The 18841-nt window shown below is 33.5% G+C and overlaps 1 protein-coding gene and 1 pseudogene across 1 annotated transcript; one reads left to right on the top strand and one right to left on the bottom strand.

Annotated features, from left to right (window-relative positions):
• The first annotated feature begins 13166 nt into the window (after window positions 1–13166).
• On the top strand, window positions 13167–14769 carry LOC111911571 (probable aspartyl protease At4g16563). The gene has a single exon (XM_023907323.2). It carries the CDS (start codon window positions 13182–13184, stop codon window positions 14601–14603), a length of 1422 nt encoding a protein of 473 aa, XP_023763091.1. The 5' UTR covers window positions 13167–13181; the 3' UTR covers window positions 14604–14769.
• A 3340-nt stretch (window positions 14770–18109) lies between these two features.
• LOC111911564 (NAD(P)H dehydrogenase (quinone) FQR1-like) lies at window positions 18110–18603 on the bottom strand (annotated as a pseudogene).
• Window positions 18604–18841: the final 238 nt, after the last annotated feature.

Raw genomic sequence — 18841 nt, forward strand, 5'->3', positions numbered from 1 at the left:
CCTAAATTTTCAAATTCGGTACGGTTCGGTACCGGTTCTGGTAAGGTACCAGTACGAGATCAAGATTTGAGACAAACTGCTCATCCCTACCTGCCACCTCACCCTTTACACATAAAAAACAAAGCCATACCCGATGACCTTATACTCTACAAAAGGTTGTACAATACAATATTTGATTGATTTAAACGGGCTATTGAGGTTAATCTGAACCATAATATAAATTATAAATTGTATCTCAAACCAAACCCTATATATGTTTCATTTTAATCCGAACGACCCGAATGCCATTTTTGACCCAAATAAACCATACATATTTGTCTTATTTGAGATCGGGTTGGATTTTTTGGATTCAACCTTTTTTTAAATATAACTGTCGAACCATACCAACTAATTCCTTTATATATATATATATATATATATATATATATATATATATATATATATATATATATATATATATATATATATATATATAACATTTTTTAGAATGATAACAAATTTAAACTACTCATTTATTTTTTCTATTTTCTTGTCTGCACCTCACTCCGCTTCACTCGTCCCTTCATCGGAAACCACTTTCATCTACTGTCATCGAGCTCTTTTCCTCCATAATCTCCAAACTTTTCATCCTTGTATTCTCGTTTCTCCTCTCCTAACCACCATTTCTTCTTTGGAAGACGATCCCCTCGCCAAACAACCAATTGATTTGATTTCCGAATTGTGTTGGTCAAGTGATTTGTGTTGTTATTGTTGATTCATTACCTTTCATGTGAGGTAATTAACTTCTATCTTGTTTCATATAATCTCATAGACATTGTGACAGCTTAAATATTTTTTATGAACACCAATTGTTCGATGAAATACTTCAATGAAAAAACCTCCACAAATAAATCAAGAATAAGGTGGTGTATTTATTGTTGCAGTCTGTAGGTGTTTGTTAATGGGTTTTTTTTTGGTGAAACAACATCATTTTGATGTCTGTTTAATTTGCCTCTATTTTTTTTACTGGACCTCATTTCCCCAAAAATATTCAACAACTTGAATGTTTGGTTGTTGAGATTATAAACTGGATTTTATATTCTTGCGTAGTTTCCCCAAACATATTTTGATATCTTTGTTTAATTTGCCTCTGTGTAGGACTCAAAGAGGTGACTTAACGAGCTTAATGGGTTAAGTTGGCAACTTAACCCTAATAAGTATGAAAGTGACATTTTATTTGAAAATCCTTAACTTTGAACCCTTAGGTTAAATTTAATTTCACATCTCTATAGCCTAATAAGTAACCAAAAATCATGTTAAAAGTGATAAACTTAAGGCTTAACCATTAATTCCTTATTAGAACACCAAAAATGATTTAAAAGATAATATGAACAGTTTTCCCAAATCTGTCCTCCAACTTCTAAATTCGTGCAAGTCAATACGAACATCTAAAAATCATGAGACTTAGTTTTCTGGAAATCTTAGTGTGTCTACTTTCTTCAAACTTTGAATCACATTTCGAAATTCCAGCTCCTTGAGGGGTAAAATTGGCAATCTTCGCAGGCTGGTCCATGCTGTCACAGATTTCATGAACTGTCTTCAAAAAATCATAAAAAGTTCATCAGAACTCCAAATGCCTAAATCCCGAAGCCTATAATTAGATATGGAAGTATAGTTTCCAACATATAAAGGGACTGATGTAATTCTTAGTAGATTGATACAGTTTATTCCAAGAGTATTGAGTGGTCTAGAAAGTGACAGCTTAAAGTTACCAACTTGTAAATTTAATATAAAATAAGCCAAAAATCCTTAGAATGAGATCTCTATATTTCTGAAAAGATAAAAGGGGGAACTTTACCAATATAATTCTATCAAAATTTAATAATGGGTTGGAAGGTAAGAAAACATATCCCAAACAGAGGACTACAATCAAAGAGAATATAAGGAAATATGTACATAAGTTTTATAAGATTAATACAACGAACGCAAGCTAAATAATGTTATAATTTTTGTGTAGGTTCTTGGAAAGGAAAGGATCCATCTTGCTCATGCTAGCTAATTTTCAAGATCAAGGAGGTGATTACTAACTCTCATATTATGTAGGCATTACTTGTTTTATGTTATTGTTCACAGATACCCTAATAACATGTGATTATGTGTATCTAATCACATATGATTTATGTGGCTAAGTGTAGCACCTGGTTTCGGGTATGTATGATTTATCTAAGTATTTTTCATTCTTAGCCTTGGACTCGGCGAGTGGTTGGCCCAAATCGCCGAGTAGAGACGGGATATCGAGCACGTTTAAGTTGGCGACTCGATGAGCCCATATTATGGACTCGGCGAGTCCGCCAGTCTGGATGAAACCCTAATTTCAAGGGTTTGCACCCTATTTAAACATCTTTTTGTGCCTCATAACGGCCCCCATCACGTCCAGAACACCCCTCACGAAACCCTAACTCTTCTTTTAGTGATTTGAGTGCTTTTGGTGCAATTCCTTGAAGCTTTAAAGAGAGAGAAGGAAGGAAGGAACAAAGGAGAAGGAGAAGAGCATAGATCTTGAGCCCAATTCAGAGTTCATTGATGTATATCTCGAATCCCTTATGTTTCCTTGATGATCTTCTATTAGAAACCCCATTTGAACCATCCTTATCCACTTCCTAGCTTGATTGTAATATAAAGATCATATTGAATGGAATGGCCTTTGAATCTAGCTAGGTCTGAGCTTCAAAAGCCCAGATCTATTGCCTTTTTGAGCCTACCTTGTGAATAAGCTCTAGATCTACTCTTTTAGCTCTTGTTAAGCCTTTTAATTCCCTTTTGGTGCATATATACACGTAAAGTTGGAAACTTTACGTGTTAATCAAGACCTAAGAACCCATATCCATGGATGGAATGCATGGGTTTCAAGCAGAATCGAGTATATAGTGATTGCATGCGTGCGACTCGGCAAGTCGTTCTTCGAACTCGGCGTGTCGAGTCGCGAGTCCCCGATTTTCCCCCTTTCGAGTTATGCCGAGTGGGAATAGTGAGCCATAGGTGGACTCAGTGAGTCGGATGCCAGACTTAATAATGGAGGGACTCGGCGAGTCACTGCCCTGACTCGGCGAGTCCAAGGCAATCTTCTTGCCTCAAGAACAGACTCGACGAGTTGTTCATACAACTCGGCGAGTCACAGACCAGAGTGTTCATCGGATGAAGATGAGCTCGACGAGTTGTTCATACAACTCGGCGAGTCGGATGAAGGACCATTGGATATCAGTTTAAAAGGAGAACTTGTCGAGTCAATACCTAACTCGACGAGTAGGGACGGGGGTAAGGACAATCGACTGGATTGGGACTCGACGAGTTGGCGAGCCAACTCGGCAAGTCGGGTCAACTGGAAGTTGACTTTGACTTTGACTTTGACTTGACTTGGTTAGGGGTAAATGGTCATTTTACCCTAAGGATAGTTAGCGGTGTCTGACTAAGTGTTTTGTGGGAATTACAGCTGGAGGATTTTTGGAGCAGCAGCAGCCAACAGACAGTTCCTGCGCAGATTAGCAACTACTTCGAGGCGAGTTACCTTCCAGTAGCGGTGAGTCTAAGGCCACAATGCCGGCCCACTAGTAGGAGATATATGTTAGATGATGGTCTTTGTGATATCATCTGGGATTGCTATTACCTGATATGTTATGTGCTAGTATGATATGTTATATGCTAGTATGATATGTTATATGCTAGTAGCAGTAGGGGAGATAGTCCCCAAGATCACCAGTCGATAGGGCCGAAGGGGTAGTCATACCCAATTATGTTAGATAGAATGTGATTATGTGATACATGTTATATAGTAGTAGTGGTTAGGGGTGAAATAGTCCCCAAGTATCCGACCGAAAGGACCGAAGGGGAGGCCAGCACCCAGATATGCTAGGCAGTATCCGGCTGAAAGGACCGAAAGGGGGGGGGGCAGCACCCAGATATGCTAAGCAGTATCCGGACGAAAAGACCGAAGGGGAGGCCAACACACAGATATGCTAGGCATTATCCGACCGAAAGGACCAAAGGGGAGGCCAGCACCCAGATATGTTGGGCAGTATCCGGCCGAAAGGACCGAAGGGGAGGGGGCAGCACCGCAATATGCTAGGCAGTATCCGGCCGAAAGGACCGAAGGGGTAGGTTGGGCACACGGATATGCCTGACAAGTATTGTATGTTATATGATTGTATGGTATGTGGTACGATGGGGGAGCTCACTAAGCTTCGTGCTTACAGTTTATAGTTTTGGTTTCAGGTACCTCTTCGTCAAAGGGGAAGGAGCTGGCACGGGCGGCACATCATACACACACTGTGTTCCGCCTTACGAGATTGTTCTGAGATTTGTACTCTGAAATTTGGTTGATTTCATATTTTGGTTTTCAGACACGATATATGTTTTTGAAATGATTTGATCAGACAATGTTTTAGTTACAAATGTTTTCCAAAGTATGGTTTTAAAAATGAAATTTTTGGCCTGTATTTTTGGGATGTTACAAGTTGGTATCAGAGCCCTGGTTTGAGGGATTCGGACACACCTTCGGGGGTGTTTGAACTCAAATCGAGGGATTAAAAGATTTCGAAAAAGAAAAAGTTTTCTAAAAGTTAAGAGAAGAATTTTAAGAAAGAACGAGGTGACCGACCGAGCTCAAGTAAGTATTCCCCAATGTACCCATAGAATGTTATGCTATGTTTATCAGTTTCAGTAGAACATCATGCTAGAATAGGACTAAGGATCTAGGAATGTTGTCTTATGTGCCTGCTTTGTGACACCCAAATTTTTGCAAAAATTTTAAACTTTTAAAACCCATCTTAAATTAAATTAAAACAACTGAAATAGTCATAACATAATCCATCAACTTAATAATCATATAAAATAAGTACGGAAGTAATAATAATAATAAGGTCCCAACAAAAATAACTAGTAGCGATGTCCGGTGCTCCATGTCAAGCCTTAGCCTCTTTAATCTTAACACCTGAAAAGTTATAAGGGAAACCGTAAGCACAAAGCTTAGTGAATTCAAACAGAGACATTGTACTAACATTCATATTTACTAACACTAATCCATTTCCCAATTATAGTTGTATAATAAGGGCAAAGAACGAATCAACGCCAATAATACAAGAAGGACTTGTAGGTTTGAACCGCACCGGGAAGATCCTGTATCACTTGGCCCTAATCACCGCACCTCACGATGAGTATTACGTTGATGATCTTACCTACCCACTGCACCGGTGAATCCGTATCCTTTGGTGGTGTCCCCATATCCATGATTAGTTACATACAGTGCACATGTATGAATTAAAACAATACTTTTATAGCATGCTTTTATAATAAATTCAAATAATCACACACGAGCTAACTAGCAAACACAATCATCAATACAAAGGTGTGGGAGAACTCACCTTGAGTGAGTAGTAAGGATAGCTAACAATCAAATAATGCTACCAAGCTTGAGCAAACTTCGAAACCTCACCTAAGAAGGACTAGAGGTTAGAAACGATAAGTAATGAAGCTATGAGTTGAGAAAAGAGTAATCACAGCAAGGTCTCTAAATCAGATCTGCTGTTCAAAACGGATTTACTCCAAAATCTAAAACAAAAACATAGATTTAAGTAAATTTTATAGGAAACTATGATTTCTCAGGATTCCACAACTATAAAGAAATCATTCTAACTCCAAAAGATGAATTAAATATGAGTTTTACAAAATGGTGTATCACTTCTGTCTCTAACAATACAGTCAAGTGATGTTGGACAATTCTACCCAACTTGTGAGAAGAATTCGTCCAAACCAAAATTAAGAGAAGTAAAAGGACATATAAATGAAAGTCTCAGAGTTGGAATTGAATGAAAATCATCTCCCAAACTCTAGATATAAAATTCACATTGTAGACAATCACAACACTAGAAAAAGCTGGTGACTGCCCACTGATCTGGAGTGTGGATCCATTCTAACCAATTTATAATTATAAATAACACCCCATCTGCTCCAGATCTTAAATTCATAATATAAGGAACATATAGAAACTTGGAATCACTCTGGATCCTTTTCCAAGCCTTAGAAATGATGAAAACAAAATGACATATCAGAACAGACCCGGATCAGACCTAACAACAAAGATTCCATTCTTTCCTATAGATAAAGTCCTTATCAGTGAGGTTGGCATGCTTAAGAAAGTTAGCCAACTCAATTTTTGAACTTTTGGAACTGGTTTGGGGTCCGTTTGAGTTCTAGAGCTCAAGATATGAGTTTTACAACATGACTACAGATCTGATGGAAAACAGAATCGTAGCCACCCGTGATTCCTTTTTGGCTTATCCATCCTTCTCCTTTTGAAACACATTTTAAGATGTGTTCATCATCCCAATTTAGTCCCCATGATCATGGTGGTACTAAAGGGTTAGGTATCATTAGGATTTCATTTTGCCACAAGATTGTAATAATAATCAACATGAAAATGAACATAAAGCACATAAAATCACCATTCTCCCTTTTAGGGTTTCCATGATCTTTTGCCACATGTAATCACCTAGATCCATCATCCACCATATATGGGGTGAAGATAGGATCTTGAGATGATGTATAACATACAATTACAAATCAAATAAGAAGGATAAGAAGTGGAGATGAAATCATAAAACTAGAACAAGCTTATGAATCAAGTTGTAAGAAATGATAAGGAGGTTCATACCAATATTTGTATTATCAAGAATATACTCAACGAACAAAACATTTGAAATATAAATGAATGAAAAGATCATGTTAACACAAAAGGTGACTAAGAAAAAAACAATTAGAATACATAAACCATATTCGTAAAGGAACAATAAGTAGGAAGAAGACCCTCCAAGGGTAAAAAGGTCCAAATAGATAGTATCTATCCCATTAGGATACTTTATTCTAACAGAATATCACTTAGGTGCTGTTTGTTTTTTCGAAGAGAAATTGCTTGAAGTCTGCGGACCACCTCTTCAATCATCTGTAGCAGAAGAGGTGAAACAAACGGCTGCAGCATGTAATAAAAAATATGTTTGTTTTTTAACGTCTGCAGGTTGCTGCAGTAAGTTAAACTAAGGCGTGAAGAGGTTTGAAGCAGTTGGTTTAGTGCTATGCCACGCAACAAACGTGCATCAGTTTTTAAGTCAGAAGTCCTCTGAAAAACAAACAGCTGCGAATGGCCAAGTGCTGCGCGGCGCAGCAATAAGTGGTTTGAAGTGGTTTTTAAAAAAAAACAAACAGCACCTTAGAGTCTAATAACTATCAAGAAACATGTTTATTCTGCAAGAATGATACCGTAAAAATTCTCCTAGAATGGTTTTGAATATTCTTAAAGAATTTGTATTATCAAGATTATGAAATAACTAATCACAAGCAAATTAAAGCATCATGTTATTGGAATAAAAAATTTCACTGTGAATAAAAAAAATTAAAATTGTTAAAAATTTTAACCTCAATTGGCTATATACATTAAAGATTAAACCATTACCTGAACTAAGGTATTTTAATTGGTATTTTATTAAACCATTGGTTACAGAGTATTCATAGTATTCTTGTTGTTGAGATGCAAAAGTTAATATTGGACGGCATAGCTAAGAGGATGACATAATATTAGACCTCTATATTTTAATGATTTTAAATACATTCATATGTATCGGTCAAACATATATTATAAAATTCAAAGAATTAATTCAAAATATGACAAAATAATACTTAAGAATTAAGCACGATTATACCTGTTTTCATGATTATGCCGTCGAGATGGTGTGGAAAACGTAGCAACCTCTTTGCTCACAAGACACAAAATCAAACATGGTGGAGGCGAGTGATGACAGTGACTAGCGGAATATCGACGGTAAAGAGGACCGTTGAGGTTTTGTGGTCGATGATTGAAGGATTAGGGATCGGGTCGAGGTTGACGTTTAGACGAAGAATGGGAGAAACTGGTGTCAATGGGTATAAAAGAGAGATCTGGTCTACAAATTTCTTTTGATTTCTTAATTACAAAGATTTTATTAAATGATCATATTAATTGCAATTGCAAAAAAACGAAAATACTCTTTTTGATTTAATTAATTATTTAATCATTTGCTAATTTCTGATTGGTGTATTTATGAACACAATAATTTTTAGAAACATTTGAACCTAAAGCTCTCTCTCTCTCTCTCTCTCTCTATATATATATATATATATATATATATATATATATATATATATATATATATATATATATAGGAGATAGAGAATATACATTACAGCACCACCTAAGGTTAGATACAAAACCTTTAAAATATGTCGTTTTAACTTACTAAATATACTGGTTTTGTTTTCACTTGGTAAATATATCATCCTCGATAATCAATATTTTTGCTTCCTTATCAAAACTATTGTGTCAATCTGAATCTATATCTTCAAGTGATAATCGTGAATTTACTAACCGTAATCTTCATACATACTTATAATGCTAGCATTTTTTTTTTGAATCTCATGCATTTGAAACCCCTTTTTAACTTTCTCAAACCACATTCATTTGAAACCCCTTTTTTTTAACTAATGCAACTCAAAAGTTTTCTTAATTATGATTTAACACTCAAAAGTTATATAACTTATATTATGTTTAATTATCATTTAGTGAAAATTTTACTATAAAAAGGTCAATCTTTTGTGTCTTTTATGTTATATAAAATCTTACATGTAAGAAGGATTTGAAGATATTGTGATTCAAAAGTTTTCATATAGTTGAAGCATTCACGATGCAAATATGATGATTTGAAGAAATGGGTTATATCGCATCGATGACAATGGTAATATGATTTTTCTTTCAACCAAAACAAATGAAACTTTTCTATTCTTTCTTTATATTCAGTTTCTTATTTAATCTTTATATGTGATTTGTGTGTATTACTCAATCTTGAATGTGATTCTCCAAACATCAATGTTTTGCTTCAAATATCTTTCTGATTCTTCTTTTTCAAGAAAAATATTTTGATTGTAGGTTAATGAAGAATTGTCATCAAGTTTCTATGGTTGAATGGTGTTAAATGAAGAATGAAGATTCATAAAATGGATATATGTTTTTTTGTTTGAGCAAAGTTGACAAATGTTAGTTTTTTCTTTTGATTTAAATGTATGTTTATGTAACATCTTTATTTATATATTCAACCACTCAATGCTCTTATTTATTTGATTGTAGTTTTTCTATTTTGATTATGTTTATTTTCTATTTTTTTGTTGGGTTATCCTACACAACATATTTGAAAGACAATATTTAAAAGATAACATAATTTTGAACGTTTGATATTTAATTATAATAGACTTATCATGATATGTTCTTAATATGAAAGTAATTTATCCATATTACTACGACAAGAATTACATATGACATTTACGAATATATATATATATATATATATATATATATATATATATATATATATATATATATGTTATATGTGATTTGTTTAACATGTATATGCACCTATGTATGTTATAATTTTATAATTAGATATCTTTATGTCTAATAATTGAAGGGATTAAAATGATGCATCAAAACCAATTATTTAGATGAATATAATAATAATAATAATAATAATAATAATAATAATAATAATAATAATAATAATAATAATAATAAATATACATTTCCAAGTACCGCATTCATTTGAAACTCACACTACAACTCAAGAGTTTTCTAATTTATATATATTTATTAGTTACAACTCAATAGTTTTTAACTTATAAATATTAATTAGTAATCACTAATAACTTTTTATTTTCCTTTCTTTTATAAGGTTGTAAAGTTTTGCTCATTAAAAACATTATTGTATTTGAAGAGATTTGTGATTTAAATATGAAGAGCTAATATAAATGTTATAATAGATGTTTTAGTGTTTTTTATGTTATTAAAATTTATAGTGTTTATTTTTCATATTTTTTATTATTCGTTGTATATATATCTTTTTAATACAAATGTTATAATATATGGTTTTCTATTTTTATGTTACTAAAAGTTGCAGTTTATATTTTTGTTCATACGTTTTGTTACCCGTTATATTATCAATCATTTGATATATAATTTACATAATTTTAAACGGTTTATAAAATTATCAAATAATTGTATATATCACAATGACTTAAAAATTAAATTATAATGTTTAATAAAACTAATATGTTAACTATATGTTTGCTTTAGTACTAACATTTTGTTTCAAAGTAGAAATATTAAATAATAATTTAGTAAAAGCTATTATTTTAACTATATAATTCTATTCTCGCGCAACACGCGGTGATTCGTCTAGTTATATAATAAAACAATGTATTTTCATGAGGTTTAATACCTAAGCTTAGGTGGGGCTGTAATGTATATTCAATTTTCTCATATATATATATATATATATATATATATATATATATATATATATATATATATATATATATGTGTGTGTGTGTGTGTGTGTGTGTGTGTGTGTGAGTTCAATTGAGAAAATAAAAAAGGTTGAGAATGGGGGAATCATTCTCAGCCACTCATTTTATTCAAGCATAAAAGGACACGTTGACAAACTTGTAAATATGAGAACAACCTTCAATCTCAAATACGTATCTGTAGTTCAAACCCATTCATCGTTCATCATCCAAATTTCTTCTCCAACTTTCAACAAGCATCCAGATTTCTTCAATTAAACCATCATCAACATCATCCAGTGCTAATCAATCATCGATCTTCGTCAATAATCAACACGATTCAACAGTTAACAACAAAAATTCATTTTTGGTTCTTTTAATTCAACCTTCAATTGTGCTTGAATACGATTAGATCTTCAACATCTATGAATTAATTATACTCCAACGTTATTAGATCAACATTAACGATAATCAACAAAAATCCACTTCATATCATTAATTCAACATCGATTATCAAATAAAACTTGAAAATTGAGGTTAGAAAAATATCAAATCGTTTTTTTTTTGAAAAATTTCATATAATTCTCTATCAATCTACTCTTTTGTAAGATTTAAATAGTCAAAATATCATTTTTTAACATTTAAAAAATAAAAATAAATTGTATGCACTTCAACTGTTTGATGAAATGCATGAATTAAATTACCACGTTATATTCATATATGAATATCTTTTCTCAGTATATGATTATTAAAACAAAAAAACAAATATGCAAGTCTGTATGTTATTCATATGTGAATAACATATAAAAATTATATATATTTGTGAAAATACATTATAATATTCATATGTGAATATACTGTGTAATATTCATATGCGAATATACTGTGTAATATTCATATGCGAATATACTGTATAATATTCATAAGTGAATATATCATCTAATATTCACAAATGAATATACTATGTAATATTCACATGTGATATACCATGTAATACTCTGTAATATTCAGATATGAAAATATTATCTAATATTCATAAGTGAATATACCATCTAATATTCACAAGTGAATATACTATGTAATATTCATAAGTGAATGCATCATGTAATATTTAAATATGAATATACTATGTTTATTATATGCTATATTCATATATGAATGATACTTAAATTGTAAAAAAAAAAAAAAAAAACATAGTTTTATTCATAATTGAATAACGAACGTACTATAGTAAAAACCTAGTTAATTTTTATTCACTTATGAATAACGATAGCTGAAAATATAACTTTTTTTTTTTAATTTTATCTTAAAACCATATCAATATGGATGTCTATTTGTAACGAATAAAAAATCATGAATTTTGGTATATTTAAAAATAATTTTTCGATAAAAATAGCTTCTTAAAAATTAAAAAAAAACGAAAAAACTATGTTTTTGTATATATTAAAGTAATGATTAACATAGTTTAAGGAAACATGTTTTGTTGGAAAACACATGTCTATTCCTTTCCCATTTCTACTGGTAGGAGGGAGGCTCTTGCGGCAAAAATAAATGAGTGACTGAGAATGATTCCCCCATTCTCAATTTTTTTTTTCTCAATTGAATCATCCTCTCTCTCTCTCTCTCTCTATATATATATATATATATATATATATATATATATATATATATATATATATTCTTCTCTTAAATAACACTTTAAGAACAAGACGTCTTCAAATAATACGAGATGAGAAAGAGGATGTGAAGGACCAGTGGGGTGAGCCATTTCTTTTAAGTTTTAAATTAAAAAAAGTAATATTTTTTTTTAAAGAATACATAGATACAAGAAGGTTATTTATTGTTTGACAAAGCCCAAAGTCGCAACAAATAAAATACATTATAGCTTATAGTGAAATATATTAATGTTTGTGGTTATTATTAACTAGGTGTGAGATCCATATATTATGAGTTTATTTAAAAAATAAAAACTAAATACAAAATTCTAAATATTTAAGAAGTTTAAATTTATAAGAAAAATGAGAAAATATTGAATTATAAAAATTAAAGTGTTTTTTTTCTCTTTTAAATTTAACAAATAAATTAGATAAATAAATAAAAAAAATTAATGAATATTTAATTTAGTAATTTTGAAAATTAAAAAGAAAGTTAATTAATAAAATTGATATGTATTTATTATTGCATTTAAATACTATCTAGAATTTAATAAAAATGAAAAAACCAGAAAATGACATGTAGAATAAAAATTAATTTAAAATATCACAAAATTATACGTGACAAAATAAATAAGAATGTGACATGTGTCAAAAAAAATTTATTTATTAGGAATGATGTTTTAAAAACCGGTTTGAACCAGTCTTTCGAACCGGGAACATCGATCATTAAGATTTCTTTAAAAACCGTGTTGAACCAGTCTGATAAATTGGTAAAAAATTGTTTTATTCGGTTTATTGTGCTTGGATGATTAGATTTCGATCAACCCGTTAAAATAAAAAATATATAAAAATTACGATATTGATTTTTGTTTTTGAATGTAAATTATTGGTTTTATGTATATATGTTTTTAGAAAAATTAAAAATACATAAAAAAAATATGGAGCTGATTAAACCGAAGGTCAAATCTGTTGAAATGTGATATACTAATTAAGAACAAGACCTATGTTCAAGAAAAAAAGACCAAGACTTTTGAAATATATATAACTTTTATCATAAAAGAGTAAAGTAAATGTTGCATTGAGAATTGTACTTCGATGTGGAAAAAATAGATGTAGTTTGCTATATAAACAGTAATGCACCACAAGAAGAATGAAACACGTCTCCAGCCCGCCTTTTTCTTAACTAATTCCACTTCCATGGCCACTTTTCATCACTCCATTCTCACTCTTATCTCCATCCTCTGTCTCTGTTTTTCACCTTCATCATCATCTTCTTCTTCACAGACCACCTTCAAACTTTCCCTCACACAACACATTGCAGTACCTTCTGGAGAATTCGAAACCATCCAACATCCATTGTTTCGGACCTTAAACTACCTCGTATCTTCTTCTCTAGCCAGAGCCCACCTCCTGAAAAACCCCAACAACTCCACCTCCGAAGTCCCTCTCTTTCCTCGGGGAAATGGCGGATACTACTCGGTTCCTCTGAGTTTCGGATCACCCTCTCAAAAACTATCCTTTCTCATGGATACTGGAAGCAGCCTTGTCTGGTTCCCATGTACTGATCGTTACACATGTTATGATTGTCCCTCCTCCTCCTCCTCCTTACTCCCCGTATTCATGCCCAAACATTCATCCTCTGTTAAAATTCTGGGTTGTAATAACACCAAATGTGGGTGGGTCTCTCGGACACCTGAGACAATTCAATGCAACGCCACCAAACAGGTTTGTTCTTACGAGCAAGTGTATGGGTCTGGGTTAACAGCTGGAGTACTGCTGTCGGAGACGTTGCATCTCCTTGAGGGGGATGTCACTGATTTCGCTGTCGGATGCTCAGTTTTATCCGCAGGACTACCTGAGGGAATTCTCGGGTTTGGACGTCGACCCGACTCTTTACCCGCTCAGATGGGTCTTAAAAAGTTCTCATATTGTTTAGTCTCTCATCAGTTCGATGACAATCAGACTGTCAGCAGTGAGCTTGTTCTGTATCGGGATTCTTCAAGTTCCGGCGCCGGAGATGGAGGTATGATGATCAGCTACACCAAGTTCCTTAAGAATCCTTCAAGATTTGAAGGATTCTACTACTTAAGCCTCCAGAAAATCACCATCGGTGGCAAAGATGTAAATATCCCAGATCGTTTATTGGTGCCCGGATCTGATGGCAACGGGGGAACCATCATCGATTCCGGCACAACATTCACGATCATGGATTATCCTATCTACGATCTTGTAGCAAAAGAGTTTGAAGTTCAAATGTACAAGTATAAAAGAATTAACACTACTGATAAGGAGTCGCCGTTGTGTTACACCATTGGAGACAAGCCGCCGGTGTTTCCCGAGCTAATGTTTGATTTTGAAGGCGGAGCGAAATTATCACTGCCGATGGCCGATTACTTCTCTCAGGTGGAGCCCGGCGTGGCGTGTATGACGATCCTTCCAATCAAGTTGAATGGTGGGCCGTCGATAATCATAGGAAATTACCAACAGCAGGATATATACGTGGAGTATGATTTGGAAAATGGAAGATTTGGTTTCGTGAAGAAGAAATGCAACTAAAGAATCCAAAAGGAAAACATTACGTTACTTTCCAGCTATGAATTTGGTGTTAATCTATAATACGAGACTATAATAAGATAAGTCTTAAGTCATAGACTTCGAAAATATAGTTACACTATAGTAAATGAATTATATATAATTGGGGATGAATTGTAACTTTAGTTTATGGTTTGGTGTTTTTATCATCTTGATTTTTCTTTCTTTCTTTTGGTTAACGAAATGTGTTCTAGGCAAATTGTCCTATCCATAAAACAAGACAACAAGACTCTGATGATTTTGGAAAGAGGACTAATCAGATGGTATGTGAGTCAAAGATATGACCGCACCAGCCACCAAATCATGCATAATACTAAGACCAAGACTTTTTGAAATATATAATCTTTATTTTTGGAATATATAATCTTTATTATTAAAGAAAAAAGAAAGAGTAATGCACCTATGCACCACAAAAATGAGATTTAGTTTGCTATAAATAGTAATGCACAATAAAAAGTCAAGAATAAAACCTTTCCAACAGTCCGCCTTTTCTTAACTAATTCCAACTTCCATGGCTACGTGACCTACGTCTCATCTCTCCGTTCTCACTTTTATTATCTCCATCCTACGTCTTTGTTTTTCGCCTTCATCATCATCTTCTTCTTCACAGACCACCTTCAAACTTTCCCTCACACAACACATTTGTTGGTGATTTTAGTGTTACTATGTCATTTTAAGTAACTGTAACTAACATGTGAGCTAAGGACTTCATAATTTATACTCTAATATATATATATATATATATATATATATATATATATATATATATATATATATATATATATATATATATATATATATATATATATATATATATATATATATATATATATATATATATACGGGGTTGTGCGGAGTGCACGCATATATAAGATCGAATTAGAACCCCATTCGATAACTAGTCGAGGGTCCAGGGGCAGCGCCCCTGGGTCCGGGGTTTCCAAAGGGACAGCGCCTAGAATCGTAAATGTCCACTTGAATTATCCTAGGTTGAATTTATTGTAACCCAGACATAAGATAGAAATATCAGTTCGGAAAGTGATATCACGATCTAAGTTGGTATCTAGATCTCCACCATAAACCCTAAATTTCCCTACACACATTGCAGTACCTAATACGGAATTCGCAACCAGCTAACATCAATGGTTGCTGACCATAAACTACCTCGTATCTTCTTCTCTAGCCAGAGCCCACCACCTGAAAATCCCCAACCCCAACTCTTCTGCTTCTGCTTCTATCGCTTAAATTCCTTTTTTTGCTAATGGATTTGGCGGATACACGGTTTTTCTAAGTTTCGGGTCACCCTTTCAAAAACTATCCTTTATCATGGATACCCGAAGCAGCCTTGTTTGGTTCCCATGTACTCCGCCTCAATATAAATGTTCTGATCGTCCCATCAACCAAACCAAACTCAAACCCAAAACCCATGTAATTTGTGCTTGAACTTTCTTCCACTTCTAAGAAGCTCATCTGTAATGACGTGAAATGCGGGTGGGTTATTGGGCCACATGATCCAATTCCATGCAACGCCAACCATATTTGTTTTTACGAGCAAATGTATGTCGTCGGGAACACATCCGGATTACTGTTGTCGAAGACGTTGCATTTCCCTGAGAGAGATATGGTTGATTTCACTGTCGGATGCTCTATTTTATCTTCAGGAGTACCAGATGGTATTATTGGGTTTGGGCGTGGATTCCAATCTTTACTCGTTCAGATAGATCTCCAAAAATTCTCGTAGTGTTTGCTCTCTCACCAGTTTGATGACAACAAGACTGTAAGCATCGAGCTTCTTCTCTATCGGGATTCTTCAAATTTCGGCACCTGGGATGGAGATGGAAGCATTATCAGCTACACCAAGTTCCGCAACCCAAAGTTGCAAGGATTTGAGCAATTTGAAGAATACTATTACTTAAACCTCCGGAAAATCACTATTGGTGGTTAACGCATTAAGATCCCATATCGTGTTGTGGTGGCAGGAGCTGATGGTAACGGTGGAACCATCATTGATTATGGGTCAACATTCACAACGATGGATAATCCCATCTACGATCCAGTCGAAAAAGAGTTTGAAATTCAAATGTACAAAGGCAATTGTAATAGAGCTACTTATGCAGAGTCACCAGAGGGGTTCCGTATATGTTACGCCGCCATAGGAGGCAAAGTATCGATGTTTCCAGAGCTAACGTTTCATTTTAAAGGTGGTGCGAAATTGTCACTGCCGATGGCCGATTACTTCTCCCAGGTGGAGCCCGAGTGACGTGTATGACGATCTTTCCAAGCAGCTTGAATGTGAGCATCGGGCCATCGATAATCATAGGAAATTACCAACAACGGGATATATACGTGGAGTATGATTTGGAAAATGGAAGGTTTGGTTTCGAGAAGAAAAAATGCAACTAAAGAATCTAATATCAAATATAGTATTACCCCTACTTCCCACTATGAATTTGGTGTTGTATATAATTTATTACTATAAGGCTAACCAGAGTGGAACGAATTCCACACGTGAAAATCCTAGGTGGCACTTCAGAAGACGTGTGAACATCCTCTCCAGGGTCGGTGGGTTGGGTGTGTCATGAGTGGTAGGACGGATGAAGACGATGCATCTGATTAGTATGGCCCCTCACATTCCCCCCCTCTCTCTCTCTACCAACCCACCGGTGAACATCATTTCTATACCCTGGTGAGTTGGTTGTGAAATGGTAAAATACCTACGTGTCCTCACCTTCACTCACAAATCACACGTGACCACTCCTCTTGCCCTAATAAGATCAGGATAAGATAATTAATGAATTGTGATTATAGTAAATTTTGGGGATAAATTATAACATTGATTTATATGGTTTGATGTTTTTATGAACATTGGTTATTTATTTGTTTATAGATGATTATCGAATAATTATAATTATATAAGAATCAAAAAATCTCAAAATCTTTATTTTTTTATAATCTCAAGTCAACCTTTCTCTATATATGGTATATATGGACAGCCCTAAGAATTTTTATAAGGGTAATTTTTTTCATGATAAAATAAAATAAGATAAAAGATTGATTGTTTTGTGTTATTTTCGGATAGATTTCATTTATTTGAAACAAAAGTTGAAGAAAGCTAATCGATCAGTCGCGTTCCTTGAGCACATCAAACTCTATTATGTAGCGTCGGCTGCTTGAATCTCATAATGAATACTAGGGATGAGCTTTTTAACCGAAAACAAAACCAAAATCCGAATCGGTTGGAACCAATTAGCGGTATTCGGCTCGGTTCACAGTTCCCCGTTTACTCTTTAATTGGTTTTTACTTCTTTCAATTCCGGTCCAGTTCAGGCCGGTTCCGAATCGGTTTACATCCCTAATGAGCAGCATCAAACTCGTGTCTCAACCTGTTTTTTGATGTTGTATACAACTCGATGTATCATGTGAACCAAAAATGTAATATACTCTTACATTTTTAAAGGATAAATAGGTAATTATGGAGTAGTTTCTTGGCCACCCTCTTGACACCCATTACTATAAAAGATACCAGCAGACTTCCTAACTAGTTTTTGTGTTCTCCAAAGACCACCAGTCGAATCAAGAAGTGCTTTTAAATTGAGCAGCCATCATTTCAAATCTTGATAGGAATCCAAAAATAAATCCATCTACTTCTGGTAGTTCTTTTGGTGTTATTATTGGTATGTTGCTTTTAGGAGGTGCAATCATTTTCCCAAGAGCTTCATAGAGTCTTAGGTACCTAAAACAGAAATAAGAAATTGAAAGCTTTGATTAACCAATGCTTTTAAGATAAGAAGTTAAACGAGGAAAGATATTTATTTGATTAGCTACCTGCCATAATTTGGGTTCAACCCTTCAACAGATGCAACCCCTTTCTTTTTATCTCTTCAGCTAGCTTGTCTACATTTTCATATGTGGAATAATACCTAACATAAGCATCATCAAAATGCACTAATATTTGTTTTCGCATCCTCACGAGTTAACCAATTTTGAGTTATAATGTAGACTAAAAGTGAAATATGGTTACATATTTTATTTGAGTTTGATATCTATTAAACGTATAAAAAACATTGTAGAATGAATACATATTTAATCAAAATAATAATAACCCCAAAACTTGAAACTCCAAGCTTTTTATTTAATTTTAGGACTTTTATATAGGTTCATGTTATGTTCTTGATTTGACTTTAGTTCTCTTTTTAACATTT

Source organism: Lactuca sativa, chromosome 3 (assembly GCF_002870075.4).
Source record: "Lactuca sativa cultivar Salinas chromosome 3, Lsat_Salinas_v11, whole genome shotgun sequence".
In the NCBI taxonomy this organism is placed as follows: Eukaryota; Viridiplantae; Streptophyta; class Magnoliopsida; order Asterales; family Asteraceae; genus Lactuca; species Lactuca sativa.

Coding starts and splice junctions, on each gene's coding strand:
- LOC111911571 (XM_023907323.2), top strand. CDS start 13,182: ATGCACCACAAGAAGAATGAAACACGTCTCCAGCCCGCCTTTTTCTTA.